General features: G+C 31.3%; 1 protein-coding gene and 1 non-coding gene across 2 annotated transcripts in view; one reads left to right on the top strand and one right to left on the bottom strand.

Annotated features, from left to right (window-relative positions):
- The first annotated feature begins 5,573 nt into the window (after positions 1–5,573).
- The window catches only part of LOC119830965 (matrix metalloproteinase-2-like), a 117,730-nt gene continuing 105,327 nt past the window's right edge, over positions 5,574–17,976 (top strand). Inside the window, exons 1-2 of the mRNA XM_038354158.1 lie at positions 5,574–5,934; positions 7,666–8,363. Coding sequence (XP_038210086.1) covers positions 7,983–8,363 — 381 coding nt within the window. The 5' untranslated portion in view covers positions 5,574–5,934; positions 7,666–7,982. The remainder of the gene's footprint in view (positions 5,935–7,665; positions 8,364–17,976) is intronic.
- On the bottom strand, positions 13,198–13,270 carry Trnak-cuu. The gene has a single exon. It is a non-coding gene; the product is annotated as a tRNA-Lys (tRNA).

Below are 17,976 nucleotides of genomic sequence, written 5' to 3'. Positions count from 1 at the left end.
ATAATTTGGTTCTTGAACCATAACAGTATATACACGATTTCTAGAACTTCGTGAGTACGCATTCAACATTATTGAAAAATTTCACTGCGAAAGAGCATGGCAATAGGTATATGTAGTTTATTTAGCGGTACCAGTATAGTACTTACGAATAATACTTGTATGTGCGTTCATTATCTATTACAGGATGTCGGCGGGTCGTCGATTTGTCAGAACTACTAATTGTTACATATATTATCGATATACACGTTCTACGTATTGTTTTGATAGAATTTGAGGTCAAATTGAACTTCTTGTCACATAATGCAGCAGAATCTGATAAGATTGTACTGTTGGTTGGTTTTATTACTTTGCAACCTTGTATTGCTGGAAATATGCAGTAGAAATAGTTTATAAGCGAGAATTTGTTGATCTTGTCGCATTAGCTGAATACTGCTTTATAGTTATTTAAACACTTTATCTTAGCGAAAATTTTAAAAGAGGTCAGTTTTTATCTTTGCTACTCTCTTACAATTGTATTGCGATATGGAAAAATAGTCCATATTTATTATTATTTATTTTTTATATAAAAAAAGTGCAATTTCTATAAATAAGTTCTTTAAAATAGTAAATATTACTACGAGCAATATGATAAAATATTATGCATTTTTTAAATGTAACTATACTTCTATAGAGTATTGACATCATCAAAATATGCAACAGAGACGTCACGAAAACTGTTATTTTAGTCATCATTGAAGAAGATAATATTTCACAAGCCCAAAATTAAAACAGGTGAGCTGGGTTTTTACTCGATTCCAGATAACGATACGTATTATTAGGTTGTCTCAATCGTAACATGATTATGGCAATTATTAATAAATTGAACTTTTAACGTAGGTCTATTAACGTTAATTTAACATGATCGTATTAGTGTCCCATGATGATGCCTTATTTATTATTTGTCGGAACAGTATTAGCCATTTTTATTAACAAGATACTACGTATTGCATTAAAATGTTAAATTATATACATATGTTTATAAGGTCTTCGGATTAGGTTTAGCAGGTAGTGTAAAAAACAAAGTTACATGTTTGTCTTCCCCTAGCACATAACTTCCCTTAACAAATTTGAACGACAAACAAGATAAAATAACAAACCATTTGTATAGGTAAATATTAATTTACCAATATAAATGGAACATAACGCATGTGAAGTATTTCGTAAATAATAGAAACGGCCAATATATGCATGATGGTGAAATTTAGTACTCTTTGGATTAGGCGCAAGGCGTGTAAAAAATCTATCGAGGCACATTAGTCATCAAGCAGTTTGAATAACGGTAGAGTATTCGGGTCAAGTACTCGGAAAGCAGTGAACTTGCATCGTTTGGGCCACACTTACTCATCAACGTCACTCAGTAACTGCGAATTTATAAGGCCATAGTTATGATACAGCGGTTAGCGGAAGTTAGCGGGTGCATGCGAGAAGCGTTTCACAAAAAGATAGTATGGATTGTAAAATTGTATACTGCAGAATATGTTATTTTAAGCCTGTTGATATTTTTTTCCTTATTAATGGACAACATGACATAAACAATTTCAGTCATATATGATTAATAGTTTTCGCGTGAAATTCCACGAACATTCATAACTGATGATAAAAATACGAGTATTATAAATACATTATTCTGAGCAGTAGATATTAATCTTTCATAATTGTATACAATTTTTTATTATTTCATACCAACCAATGTATTGAAATCAAAAACTCTACTGTCTATTAATTCAGACATAATAAGATATAAAACAAAATGTTGTTTATCATCAGCAGAGATAAACCACAGATTAAATACGCTTCAATATAACCTATACCTTAAACCAAAATCGAGAGTCAATGAAAGCAGGGCGGACGTCAATAGAACAATAAAGTTACCTCAGATTCTGACGCTGCCGTCATAACATTTATATGGAACCAGGAAAACCATTGTATTGCTGTGTCATGAAAATGGAAGATTTGCAGGATGCTTATTGTAATGCACAATAGAATAACGTATATACTAATATAAATTCTGGTAATTCATACTTCCACTAGCCTGTTTTGGGTTATTTATGAATGATGAAAGAGTTAATGAGAGTTACAATGTACTTACTATATTTCAATTTTAAATAAAGGTGGATTGACTTGTCATATGCGATGAAATGAGGCTACAAGAAAAGCGATCCATTAAGATTAAATTATAAAAGGAAGAGAAATTATTTCTTGTATTATATTAATAATCTCTAATAGATAATCATCCTCTATTTACAGGTATTGTATACGTACTGCAATATAAATGGAAATGTTCTTTGAAAAAATTACATTTCTTATAAAATTCTTACAAAAAACAGCAATAGTAGCAAAAAGTACCCCGTCAGCACCTGCACCGTAACCCAGCGTAGTCTGTAAAAATAAATTCAATGTTGCTGTTCCGATCTGTTTTAGATACAAAATTGGAAAATAATTTCAAGGTAAATATAATTTACAACTTCAATCATTTGTGAAAATAGACTATGCTACCATATGCCTATACTCTTTATGAGATACTAGCTTTGGCCAGCAGCTTTGTACGGGTTATATGGATGTTAATATAGATATAAACCTTCCTCTTTTTCTTGTTTCTCTATCATCTTATCAAAATCCGTTTTTCAGTTTTCAAGATGTAAGCATATATTCATACATACATAGGGACAGATACGGAAAGCGACTTTGCTTTATACTATGTAAGAATAAAGGTGAGTCTTTTTCTTAGCCCCAAGCCAGCCTGACACGTGGTCATACTCGTTCGTCGCACCATTCCTTTGACGATAATTGGCTTAAAGTATTCCGCTTACTCGCCACATTACTAACAAGCCGAAGCAAGTGATTACCATCCGATTTTGGTGTCATCCCCATACATGTACATTGCAATGATGAAATGTTATTGTTTAGTAAGGTCTGCCTGTTTTACCTAACACAGACTTCTCCCACACTTCCATGTTATTACTGACGTTTCAATAATCTATAGCATCGTATTGAAAGATATGTGACATAGTAAATATCAAGGCTTAAATTATAATAATTGGAGTGTTAACTCTATATACGTTTGGATTTTTTCCTATTCTGTTAAATAGTATTATATTACTTTTTTAAAGGGGCACATTCGTAAAATTTTCATTTGTTTTTTAATTCTTAACATAAATACATAAAAGGTAATTGGTTTGATATATTTTATCTATCACCTTAACGTGCTTGAACTCTAACATGTTTACCAAATACTATTTACCTGTGAGTTCAGAAAAAAACACACACACGATACAAAAATTATTTAGCTTTGTGAAAAAAAAAAGGTTTTTTTTTAACAAAAACCTAACAACGTCCCAAAAACTCATCATTACCTGTTTGAAAATTTAATAAACAGTTCATAACTGAATAACTAATTATGACATTTTGTGTGCATAAAACCTTTGTTACATGAGTAATGCATATGAAAATATATTTCAAATATTTATTTTGATCATTACATTGTGTAGTGTAATTACGTCAGGTGTGAATTAGATCGCGTTACATTGTTCAAAAAGTTTAAACAGCGTTTTTTCCATTAAATTTTTAATTGTATTGTACTTATGTGTGTTTAATTTATTTGTAGATATGAAATTTGTTAGTCCTTCGCTTTTTAAACACACGATGTTATCGAGATTATATAACTGTACTGTAATCACGAGAGAAAAGTGAAAATTCATTACTTGAAAAAAGTTTTCAGAATATCAAGACGTACCAGTATATATGTTTGCTAAAGTCGTAAAACTTATCTCTTATGCATGTAGTAGTTCGCTATATTCCATTCAAGACTTTATTGGCATCAAGTACCTCCTATTCGCAGTTAGATATTTTTTTGGGTAGAATTTCAGAGCACAAAGATCAAATAATACATGCAAGCTCAAAGAATATATGCAAGCTTTGATAGAAAAGGCTAGCTGAGCTATTTTTAACTATGGTCATTTAAGCGTTAAATTATAATATATTATAGCCCATTGTAGAACAAGCCTATGTGGACATGATACTATTTAAAATGTCATGTCTTTATGACTCAAGTGTTTAATTTTTTCTCAAACACCTTCGCGGTTTCTGATGATTTACCCGAGTTTCTATGATGTGTCACTTAATATATAGGTATGAAGTTCACGATTTTACTAATCGCGGTTTTACAAGATAATCAATACTTTTTACAAACTTGATTATTTTTTTATGTAGGTCGTTTTATCTCACAGTAATATTGTGGCCTTGCAACAGCGATACAGTTTTATATTAGTTGTAATTACAATAGTTGTCATTTTAAATCCAAAGAAATAATCAAAAAACATAATTCTATGTGTCTGCCTCTTCTTCACGCTTAAACTACGGAATTAACTTAGGTGAAATTTGGTATAGAAAAGATAAAAATCCGAGTAACCAGTAACCCGATAAAGACTATTGTATGTCCTCTACATAGGATAGTCTGTATCCCGGAAATCACACGGAACGTCTATTAAAAAGTCATAGTTATACATACATATCTGTGAGCATTGCTTATTTTCCTTTCTATAATTTTACATTGATTTTCTGCCATGGATCAATAAACAAAGAGAAATAAATAAGTGGATAGGTATTGAAATATTAGAAATAATACCGACATCAGTTTTAAACCCTTCATAAACTTTGACGTTCAGTACTTAAGATCGTATGTGGATAACACCAACATATCAAATACATAAACGCTTTAACACAATAAATCAGCTGGGAATATAGATCCTCCCAGTTTTATAGACTAAAGCTTTATTTAAACTGTGTGATGTTAACTTCTATAATCTGTGCGAAGTCTAGACAGCGCTTTGGGGATCTCTTGTAGACTCAATTTGGCTCTGGAGTAGCTTAGTAAGAAGCAGAGTACTTGGAGTTGTCAAATATTTGTATTTTGTTATACCCAAACCTCTCGCTGGGTACTTTTGAATTCAATAATAATGGACTGAAAGAAGTCTGAATGAAAATCGTGATTTTATTAAATTGAATAATATCTAATGGGATGTAGGGACAAATTTTTTTACGTAAACTGTAAGGTAAATGTATTTGGTTATTTTTTCTATACACTTATATTGTTAAGGTTTCAACTTAAATATTATTTTAAGGAATCTGGTAGTGTTAACTTTATAACGTTCAACTTGAAATTGTAGAGCAATTGAAATTCAAAATGTCGGTAACTTTATCAAAGCGACTTACCTTTACCTCAATTAAAGCCATTCCCAATTTTGTAGTTTGCTAATTGTTCACGAGAATAGTGGACTAATAACTTGCCCATAATTTAGAACGTACAAAGACCATACAGAACCAACGGGCCCTAAACAAAGGCCTAAACTGAAAGAAATTTTAATCAAACGAAATTGCTTCTTGTACGCACTTTATTGTGCGTCTACAATAATAACCCACAAAGCGCCACTCACACATGCGTGGCGTGTACATGACGCACACGTATAAGCGCATGCACTAAAGTTCACTGTAGCCCGTACCGTTCACCCGAGTCCCGAAGCCCCGAAGTTGAATTTAGTATAGAGTCGCGTGTAGTCGCGTCGCCCGCGTACAGAGCGTAACGCTCATGGACACTTATTTACGAAACATATTCATGACTGAACACGGTGTGCCGGTGTTTTGATTGAATACTGCAGTGTATGTACGCGGATTCATGACATTATTGTGTTGGTAAAACTAGGCTTAATTTTCGATAAATGTTTTATTCGTAGTGTATACTGAAAAGTTTTATAGAGCAGTGCTTTCAGTGTTGGCCGTATGTGTTGTCTCTTTCCTTTGTGTGGGATGAAAGGGAAAGGAAGCTCGCAAAGCACAGGGTGCGTTGTTTTGTTTCCGTGGTTTTCTTTGCTTCAATTTTGTAGAGCGAATTGAGAAAATGTAAGTGGAGTTTTTGAATTTTTATATGTAAAAACTATTTGGAGTGTGCCTCCATATATTTAATATACTATGAATTTACGTGCAATGTTTTTCAATTGTCACGTAAAACAGCCGGACCGGAAGCGTACTAAAATGAATAATGTTATTATATGCTATATTATCACGTTAACGTTGTACATGTTTTATATCATACATATAGTCAAGTCATATATTAGTGACAATTGTGATGCACAGATATATCAATAAATGACGACTTTATCAAAACGTTACATTTTAAATAAATAAAACATAATATATTTACTTTTTATCTCTTATAAAATGATTTATTCGTAGATTACTCCCAGTCTTGTGGATGGTGTAATTAAATCAGTTCTGTTTATAAATAGTCACACTTAGTCCAAGTTTGCTTTTAACTTGTGCCAAGTGAGAGCCTTCTTCGCGACTGTTTCGATTTATTTGAAATCGTTACTCATACGAGACCGAGAATAGCAAATGTAAACAATTCTAATGTTTTTATTTGTTAGCCTACACGTTTTGTTCTATTTCTCGTATTCGAAGCATTTTAATTGTTAACGAATAAAAAAAATCTTCGGTATTATTGCAACTTGTCAAATATGGTTTGAAATTTATTTTGGATTAATAGTTGCGTATAGGCTTTTTCATTTATAGGTTTATATAGCTCGTACTATTGTTTTATCTGTCAGTTTATATTTTTAAACAAACATAAAAGTATGCTTTGTTCAGAAAGCAAAACAATTATTTGAGCTTTAAAATAAATTCAATCGTTGTTTTTATCTGTATCGCATTCTATATATTTTATTTATTGTGTTCATATTATGTTATGCAAATGATGAAACGTAACAAACATATAAGTATATATTCTATATAAATACATAATTATTTCCCCTTGCTCAATAAAGTTCCTACCCCGTTGTTAATTTTATCCCTCGCAGTATTAAAAAAACGATGAAAGTAATCTTGGTTTAAAGAAAGAATGGATTTTTTATCGATTGCAATATTGTTAAAGTGAAAATCTTATTCCATTACAATTATATTAATCACAACGCGTTTGCATTATTTTCATTAGAAAAAAGTGTAGATTACACTCTCATCTTTAACTATTGGGTTTGTTGTCAAATATATTAAAATAAGAAAAAAAATATGAAATCTTCTCTGTCAATATTAGTCGTGAAAGATTCATGTTGTTGTTTCGATGATACTGTTTTATTATAAAATGAATTATATCGCGAATCTCTTAAATAACGGACCAATAAATAACATAAAACGTTTACATCATTGTTCCTCATTATACATAAAGATTTATGTGAATTTGCTCTCGAAGTGTTATCAGTACAACATAACTTTACTGAATAATAATATCATAAGTTTATGTACGGATGCGTTTAAGACCATTCATAATTTTAAAAGAAAGAATTTGTATTTATACAATATTCTAAAACATTGTTGTAGGCATTATAGTTTGCGTGTATATATTATTTAATGGAAGGATTTTTTTTTTTTGAAATCTGATGAGTATCTATCTATTAATTATCACTATTTATCGATATAAAGTACTCGTCATAAGTCAGGCATTCATTAAAAGAATAACTGCCCAAATCAGCTATCGCAAGATTTTTATCATCAAATTTTAAAACTATAGATGAATTTGCAATAACCAAGTATTTTATCAACCCCAAAGCACGTAAAAATGATATCATTTTTTTGTTGCAGACTATCGCTTCGATATCTTGTGCACACAAGAATATTATAAGTGCCTACAAACAAGGGCGCCGCCCACGTAGCTCGATAACGCAGCATCCCGTCCACAGAGAAATTAATCTGGAACACGGTAACAGGAAACGAGCCGATAAAGTGCTGTACAGCAATACGGATAAAACAGTTGCTCTCTAACACCAACGAAAAAAAAATGCTAAGATAATAATTATATTTTAAGTAACGAAATGGACACGAAAAAACGCACGCAAAAATTCGAACGCAACATATTTACGCATTGATAAACTCAACTTGCATAAGATATCGATATAAAAATGACGAAATATCATTCCAACGAAATCGAAGGATCGACTGATTTAGATAGATGTAGGATACCAAATATGGTTCAATACGAAGGCAACGAGGAGCTCGAGAAGCGATGTTCCTTAGTGTGTAGATGGTATAAAGAGAAAGGCGTATACGGTAAAAGATCGATTATCACGAGGGTACGAATGGACGTATATAGTGAATCAAAGCAAGCCGCCGATTTGAAATTTAAATGTGCGCGGGGTCGCGAGTGTGTAAAGTTTAGGACAATGGCTGTGCACGTGCGAGGCTTGGCCGTGATTGGACTCGTGTTAATGTTAGTTGCGACAATCCAGGCAGCGCCGACGAGGAGTCGGCCAGGACGGAGCACACATATCGAAAAAAACACGGTAAGTCTTTTTCAATTCTTTCACAACATATGACACGCCGCAAATTATATCGTTCGATCCGATCCAATTAAACCTCATAGATAATGTAAGACAAAATGTCTATCAGACAAAATTTACCAGAGCATCGAATTATATTCTAACCTGGGAAGATTCATTTAATTTAATATTTATTATTCACCGCAGTGATATATAAGATGTATCAATCAATGACCTTTTATTTATACAGGAAAATATAGTATGTTTTTATTTGCACAATGTCGTAGTTCTGATTGATATTTTTACCGTAATACTTTCTAATCATGATTCACTTAATAGCATTATATTACAACCGAATACAGACAATTTAAATTTCAAAATTCGATGTTAAGGAAAGCAGTCCTTAATTTTAAGGAATTCTTATGTATCGATTGTAAGATGCGCCCTACAAGTATCACTCAGCATAATATGTCCACTGTTTGAAAAAATCAGTTGAAATGATTCCGAATTTATTTAACCTTAAGTAAAATTTAGTTCTTTATTATAATAAGAAGTAGGAATACTTGATATACTTGATATTAAACTCTAGCAAACTCACCTACTACGACTGACTTATATCGTACATTTGTATGTACTTAAGTTGCATACAAAACAGTTCCCTAACATCCTGACGGCAAAGATTGTTGTCTCGTCTGGCTTCTGCCGGAAACTGGCATATATTAAGAGCTTATTGTTCGGTCCAATCCTTATCTTTTTACAACTTTTCTTGTTTGATATTAAAAGTTTATTCTCTTATATATTTATTTTATAAGCGTCTAGCCAACATTGTAGTTCTGTGCAATGTTGTCTATGATATTGAGAATTGAATGCAATTTATGACATTCTTAACAGATAAATTTTCATCTTATAGCTATATTACTCTTAGAGGTAGGTTGTAGTTCTAACTTTGATTAACAAATAATAAAAAAATAAACAATTAATGTTTACTTATTAGAACACTGAAGGATAATGTATCAATTCTTATATTCTCCTTCCGGAATATTTGGCTGCAAAGGATTTCTGATAGACTTCAAACAAGCCACATATCTCTTCAGCGGATCAACGAGTCGTGTATGCATTGACGGATTTTAGCGATTTAGGAGCTATTTACTGTAAGTGAGTAATATGGGCACAAAAAGTTGGCGTGTCGTATTAGATTACTGGCAGTGACGGACGGACCGTTTCTTAGATTAATGAGCTAAGTGACGAGTGGGAGGTCTAATACGTCGCTGGGAAAACGTCCTCGACCATTTATTCGCTGTAAACTGCGATAATCTGACAAATTTTAAAGGACATTTATAGATGTATACGAAGGAACATAATTCACTCTCATTACTAAGTGACGTAATTTGTCGATATTTTCAAATATCATAAAAGATAAGATGCCATCATCAAATGAGAGATTTACAAAAACAAATCGGTTTAATGATAAGGTCTAAACTATAAAGCACTATCATCATATCTAGTGTAATCATATATATCTCGTTTATCTTAGCTATTCGAAATAATCCTTACTCTACAAACGGTTTAGAAACAGTCGCGATATAGAAAGGCAAAATTTCGCAAACTTTATAAAGTTTAGAGTGCATTAGAACGTAACTTTAAAAGCTTTTAAAATCTCATTTTGTATAATATATCAGTTCGATAAATGATACGAGGGGTCGAGATAATTTAAATCATAGTTGAACCAATTTTAATTAGAGTTTAAACACGCCGTGACCGCGATGGTTAGCAGCTTCCTGCGCCGACGCAATTAGGTCGAGTTTGTTTTAAAATTATGTAGTTATGTGAATGATAACTGGACCATCGCGATGTTTTACTGCAATCGTCCATTGCTGTAATTTATACAAACGCTGTTAAACCACGAGTAAAATATGTCGATAAAATTTTACGTGCTAACTAAATTTAGGGGACCTCCCAGTGGATCTGTGGGATTTGAAGTTTGTATTTTTATATCATTATTTATGTTATGTTAATAAAAATTTACTTCAATATATGTAAATGGCTTATGCAATATATGTATAAATAAGTATGCTTAAAAATGCAATCAGTCAAAAATGAAATTTATTAAATTAAATCGGTGTAACAAAGTTACCACATTCAACGAACAAAATTTTGATAGCCACTATAAAAAAAAAAAAAACAAAAACACTATTCAAATTGCTTTAGAATACATTGACTTGTAGCAACCGTGATTTGCCCTCGGGGTCTTCGAAAAAAGGTTTTACTTTTTACATAAATGCACGACCAAGTATTACAGGTGTGCAATCATTCTACATTTACGCTCTAAACTGGAATTTATTTGCAGCGTAGGTGTTGTTCAAGTATTGCTCTCTTTCAAGATTTCACTTTCATTGGAATCGGAATTGGAATTCTAAAATACGTGTCTGGATTCTGGATCCCTTCTGTCGAATATACTTTAACATGTTTAGAATTGCCTTTCAGATGTAGACAACGTTGTTTAAAGAAAATTTAATTTAAATAAATTATCCGCATTTACTTCGCGCCGTTCCTTAAACTACGGTCATTGATTTGTTTGCTATGTTTCTTTGTAGTGGAATAATGGAGTTTCGTTTTACGCTCAATCTAGTTTTCTTTTTAATTCCAAGCAATTTCTGCGCGACAATAGCAGAATTTATATAATAAAATGGACTCAATGGACACCGGCATATCTACGTTAGCTTGTAGTTTATCTATATGCTGTATTACTGGTACAATAATTGGTTCATTACGACATAGCTGAGGAAACGTGGTAGAACGATTTGTCATAATCTAGTGCAATAATGACCAGCAGCTGCATATTTTGTATGTTTTCTAGTCTTTTGTTCACAGCTCAATTGTTTTGTTAAATGCGAACAAAGCGTTCTTAATCCGGATGATTTTTTTTTATTACAGTCTTTGTTTTAATATAAGTTTGTAAAGGAATACCTTAGCAGCTTTTCATAATATGTGTGTAGTACACACATATTATGAAAAGCTGCTAAGAAAGCTGTGTGAAAGGGATGAATGATGTTATGATATGAACCGGCAACATACGGAGTTCAAAAGCGTTTTTGTACCTTTTTTGAGGTGTGGAAATATCCCTAATCTATCTATCTGCCATATATAATATCAATGTAATAATGCGCTAATATTGACCTTTTTTGAGCAGTACCCAATTAATTTATAACAAGCAATAGCAATTATGAATGAAGTGATTTTAATTGAAAGGACACTCTCTTAATGGAACATTAATTGAACTAGAAAGTTCTCATTTCTTTTGAAAGAACAAATCAATATAAATCATTCTGTAATATGCAGAATTTTTAATGATTATAATTTCTGTTGCATCTACATATATGCAAAAAATATTTTATTTATAATTGGATAGGGATAATACAGCTTCTATTATATGATAATATTCTACTCTAGTTACATGTCACTCGAAAATTTGTGCAATAATATTTTTATTTGAAATATGCTTTACTAAATCTATAGCACTGTGATTGAATCCATAACAACCAACGCTATACGCACAAAAAGTAATATTGTATTGTATATTTATATAGTAATATTGTAATATTGTGCCGTAAACATGCTGCATTTCAATCTTGCCACATTATTATACATGAATTATACTTCATAATAAACTTCATACAATTGTCATGTGAGACATAAAAAGTAGTTTAAACGCCATAATGCGGCTGTCAGTTTAACCTTGTTAATTGTAAAAATATTGCAAACAAATATGATGGAGTCAGCACTCTAGATTATATCTACGACAAATATTACGTAAGTTGTCTTATCGCTACAAGTGTGAATGGCCATCATGTATTTCATTGTACACGTAGAATGAAATTATATATTGATGGTCAAAATAATCGAAAAATTCAATTTGCCTATGGTCGGTTTAAATACTTTTAACTGACACCCAAAATTTTATAATATATGGATACTATAGCTATTTTATATCTTTGTCAAATCTGTTAATTATAGCAAACATTTTTTCACCCGTACATTTAAATATAAATAACTGTAAAACACTACACACAGGCAAACAGGCAGAATTACATTTTCGTTTGTAACTTTTTTGTTTCTTTTTTCATTTATAATGTATTAGCTGCGCCCCGCGGTTTCACCCACGTAAGTCCGTATCCCGTAGGAATATCGGGATAAAAAGCCTTTATGTTATTCTAGTTGTACAGCTGTCTACGTACCAAATTTCATTGCAATCGGTTCAGTAGTTTTTGTATGAAAGAGCAACAAACACACACACATCCTTTCAAACTTTCGCATTTTATAATATTAGTAGGACTAGTAGGAAGTAAGAAGTAGGGATTGAAAATTCTACTTATACTAATACCCATTTATAATATATAAATGGGAATCTAACTATGTCTGTCTGTCTCTTCTTCGCGCCTAATCCACTGAGCCGATTTGTATCAAATACTTAACAAAGATAGTTTAAATATAAATTCTCAAAACTACAGTCCCGGAGTTTTACCTGCCTGTACCCGTTTTTGTACGATATCATTTTTAATAAGTAGGCACTAATGTCTCAACAACGTTAAAATTGTTTATAAATACTGCAATGGTGGTCCAATCATAAGTCAACATAATAAGCTTGTTTGTGTTATGATAAAAATATAATGTTAATTGCCACATGCAGATAAATATCAATAATCATCGTACTACATTCAGTTGAAAGCCTTGAATAAACTAAGTCTAACAACAATCTTACAATTTTTTGTTTTAGGTTAAAATAAACTTTCTTTAAATATATACATTTTTGTAAAATTTATCAGTTATTAAGGTATAAAATTTATAAAAAAAGTTACTTCGCCCAACGTGGGGCTCGAACCCACGACCCTGAGATTAAGAGTCTCATGCTCTACCGACTGAGCTAGCCGGGCTGTACGAAACGTGATAAAATAACTAATAGGTTTTATGCTTGCAAGTACAGAAATTTATTATTTTACCTTCCATTTTATTTTATTTGTTCTTCCATTTCGATAATAAATCTCTATTCATTTTTACTCGTTCGTGGATTAAAAAGTTTGTTCCGTAATGACGTTGACAAAAAATAATAAAACATTGCAAAAATGTTATTCGTGCTACAGTAGGTACTGGGTCATCGTCATTGACCTAAATTCAAATCATTATTACAACTATCCGAGAGCTCTCTGTGCGTACAACCCACTATTCGTTTTGTCGCAAAAATAAACTTTTTAACAATGAAATGTAACATTTATTTGATATTGTTGTTGTTTAACTATTAAAGAAGAAAACTATGGTCCTAACTATATATAGGTATAATAACTGTGGTCAAAATAAGAATAGACGTATTCAAAAATGTCGAAATGTTAATCACGAAAAATAATCGCTAATAAACGGAAATATAAAATATGTAATAATCACGTACCTATGATTTAAACAAAGGAACGCTATTATGAAAAAATAGAATAACAAAAGTTAATTCACAGAACTTCTTTTTTCATGATTTTATTCGTTCTTATTCCAACCAACACTAAGAGGCTGAATAAAATGTTATATAAAACTTACCTACCATCACCATCTCCTACACTACACAATATGAAGTTTAAACAGGCTGAACGTTAATAACTAGAATTTGCATTTCCAAATTGGCGCGAGTCGAGTGTGCATTAATTTGTACCTGGAGCGTCAGTCATTAAGAGACGAGTGACGCACAAGTGGCTTTGGACGTGTTTCAATCATTTAAGTTATTGTTCGTGTAGTCGCCATGAGTTTGCCACAGGGAATAAACTGCACAATTGGAACATTCGCACATGGCCATTTTGGCGTGAATATGCAAATGGTTTGTCGGTCGGCCGCGGGTTCGAAAGTTCGTTTTTCATCGCTCAGCGCACAATTTGCGCGATAGTATGACATGTTTAATTGGATACCTGGACTAAAACGTTTGCTGTATTTTTTATCTTATGACGTCGTAGTTTGCCGTAATTTGACTTCGGATGATATCATATTATATATAGTCTCCTCTTGTATTATCAGAAATCCTATGATCCTCAATCCTCAATTCCAAAATAAAATAATGTTGGCGTTTCTCAAAGTTGCTTTTTCCTTTCTATTACATTTCTAGTTATATTAAATACATCATCCGTATTCATAGGTATTAATTGCAGTTGAAACTGTACCGTTCCACGAAGAGACGTTCATATTTTTCATCGAATTTCAGTGACCTAAAATTTGTTGTTATTAATTATTGTTTGTCAAGTGCAGATTGCAGACGCTGATAACGACCGTTGTTCCTTGAAATTTACTCATTATACTTACATGTGTTGGAACAAATATTAACTTGTTTATATATTAGCGTCTGTGTAATTAACTCATTTTATTGGATTAAACTTCTGTAATTTTAATAATTAGCGCAATATAATACAGGTACACATTATAAATATATGTATTAAGTATCATAAATATTGTATTATATGTAAATTTTTTAGATACATCTGTCTTCTGTTTTTCGGACATATGCACTAGGCATTGCATCATCGCATTATTATAAATATACAGGGAAGTTAATCATTATAATTCCTGCTAATATATTTATAGTGCCCGATGCAATTTAAGTCGTCTTCAGACCGGAAACCGTGTGGTGGTTAAATATAACACAGACAGTTCAGCATAAATGCATATTGTGTGCGTTGATTAGTTCCATCTCATTTTTGTTTTCTTTAATACGTCTACAATTGTCACTACGGTTGTATAACGTTGCGCATAGCAGTAATTTGTTAATGTTTTTTTTACAAACATATTTTAAATTCTAAATTACATGTTTATTTTTTATCTACGTTATTTGACATATAATTTCAAAGAACAGAATATTTAAAATAGTAAATGTAAAATCTATTTCAACATTGTCTTAATTGATTAATTAAATGTGTCACATTAATATTCAATTGAAATATTATTATGTAACTAATGACATAATTGGTATCGCCAATAAGAAGCGAAAGTGTAAAAAAAAAACAGTAAAAAGCTGCGCCAAAATTGTTGTCTGGATCAATTGCGACTTGAATTCGTAATGATTATACAAAGTGAAACACAATAAAAATAATTTAGTTCAATTCGTTACAAATTATTGTATGTATAATTAATAATATTTATATTCATATCACGTTATGTGAGGGCACGTGCGGGCCGGACGGAATTCGGAACGACGTTCCGGTGACTCAGGCAAATATCCTGTCTAATACATTTCTTTATAACACAAACAATAGATATGAAGAAGAAGAATAGGCTTAGCTAAAACTGCATTAATGAGTAACACATACATTCAGAGAAGTGCAGTGTCGTTGTTACTTTAAGAAGTTGAAATTAAATGATGCGTTAGATTTTTTATTTAGAAAAAGAAATAAAATAACTTCTTAGTATTTTGTTGTGTTTGATTTTACGCGAGTATTATACATTAAGAAAAGTGTTGTTTATTATTATTTACCTCTAAAGTGTTCGAAACGTCGGGTTAATAATATAATGAATAAATCGCGTTGAAAATCCGTTAAAAAGTTTTTAATTTGTAAAATAACTTCTACTTTAAATCAAATTCAATATAATAAAGGTAAAAATGTTAATCTGCTCTTTAAATAACTTCAACTAAAGACATTAAAATTGTGAACAAATGGCTTAATGTCGTAGTTAGACTTATTTTATTTAACGGCTATTCGCAACAATTTTGGCTTAAAAATACATAAAACGAGTCGTGCATTTATGACGCATTTATGACTGAATAAAGTAATTTAAAAGTTCAAGCACTTTTATTAGGGCTAATAAAAGTGAGAACAAATTACAAAGTCGCGTGACACCTGCGTCAATACGTCATAAAAACTAAAAAAAAAGAAAATTAGTTTAATCACAGATAAAATAATACTATGCTAAGTTTAATTATTACATGTAGATCAGGCCTTCTTACACTTATTGTGGCGATTCTTACTGCTTAATTTTACATTTAAATTAAAATATAATTTTTATAAATGTTATTTGTATTTGTTTATGAAGAGACAGAAGCACGCAAATAAGTCGTATTTAAAATAATTTTATTCTTCATTGTATTATATATTTTTCTTTGATGTTCTGTATTTGCTAAGTTTTATAGCATGACAGACCTATAAAATATATTTTATACTAGCTTTTCGCCCGCGGCTTCGCCCGCGTAGAATTCGTTTATATCGCGCGATCTGGTAAGGAGTATTTTCTTCGCATTAAAAATTATGGTTTGTTATTTCCCACGTTTAGCTTCATCTTCATACCAAGTTTCATCAAAATCGGTTTGACAATAACAAACTTTCATACAAACTTTCATCCCCTCTTTCAACCCTTTCTACTCTTTTTTCGCGATAAAAAGTATCCTATGTCCTTTCCCAAGTTCAGTTCTATCTTCGTACCAAATTTTATCAAAATCGGTTCAGTGGTTTAGGCGTGAAAGCGTAACAGACAGACAGACAGACAGAGTTACTTTTGCATTTATAATATTAGTAGGGACTAGTAGGGATACCTACAATATGTCCTTTATCTTTGATTTGCTATGAAATACTTGTTTATACTAACTACACTTGTTTTTGTTGCATGTTACCAAATAAAGCCATGGTCATTACTATGTCTGCACGCGTTCGTTAGGCTTCGCTAGAAATATTGCATTTTTACATTGAAATATATCTTTCGTGCAGTCTATAAAAGATCCACATCAAATAATTCAACAACGTTTTAGTGGGTATACTCATTCTTATTTTCTATAGAGGCAAACTGTTTAGGATATGTGTTGTGTGTTACATATATATTTTTAGTCTAGGCATAAAAAACTTTAAATCAATAGAAAAAATTTGTTTAATTATGTTAGTCATATACATAAGAATGTTTATTTTAATGACATTTTCATATTTCCTACACAGACGAATTTGAATAAATAAACTCTATGAAATTGTATAGCGAATAGCTATTATATCAATTTTGAAAAATCAAATTAAAATCTTACCAGCTTCTGTGTAGGTACCTAAACACGATGTCACTTTACACGTAAGAAAACTGTCAAAATAAAAATAAAAGTTTTATAAGACCGATATAAACAGGATATTTGTAAGATAGGCATACCATATAGACTATGGTATAGAATAGTGCATTGAGGTTCCTCTGCTTGAAAGCATTTTGTAGCCTTATAAGTGTACACTGCATTCTTTCATTGGCCATGCTTAATGTCAAGATTATTTCAACATCGCGTCTTAAAGTTTATGAGCAATAAAGTTACGTAACGTAAATATTTACTTATTTTATTAAATTTTTCAGGAGTCTCGAATAAAGAGACCTTTATATTAATTCATTTGTACATAGATATTGATTTAATTTAAAATTCGTTTAAATTGGGGTTTACACAATAAAAATGCATTTGTTTAAAGAAACTATTGTTTATTAATGCAAACTAATTAAAGACGCTTAGAATAGTATTTCGGTACTATATATAAGTAATATTGATAAATTGACTATAATATGGGAATAATGTTCAGCCACCAATCTTCAATAATTTGATAATTTTTAACAACACCGTTACAAAGCACATCACATTGTAAAAGCGTTCCTATAGTTTAGTTTA

Source organism: Zerene cesonia, chromosome 12 (genome assembly GCF_012273895.1).
Source record: "Zerene cesonia ecotype Mississippi chromosome 12, Zerene_cesonia_1.1, whole genome shotgun sequence".
Taxonomy (NCBI): Eukaryota; Metazoa; Arthropoda; class Insecta; order Lepidoptera; family Pieridae; genus Zerene; species Zerene cesonia.
Note: the sequence above shows the minus strand (reverse complement) of the source record. Positions and strands in the feature narration are given on the sequence as shown.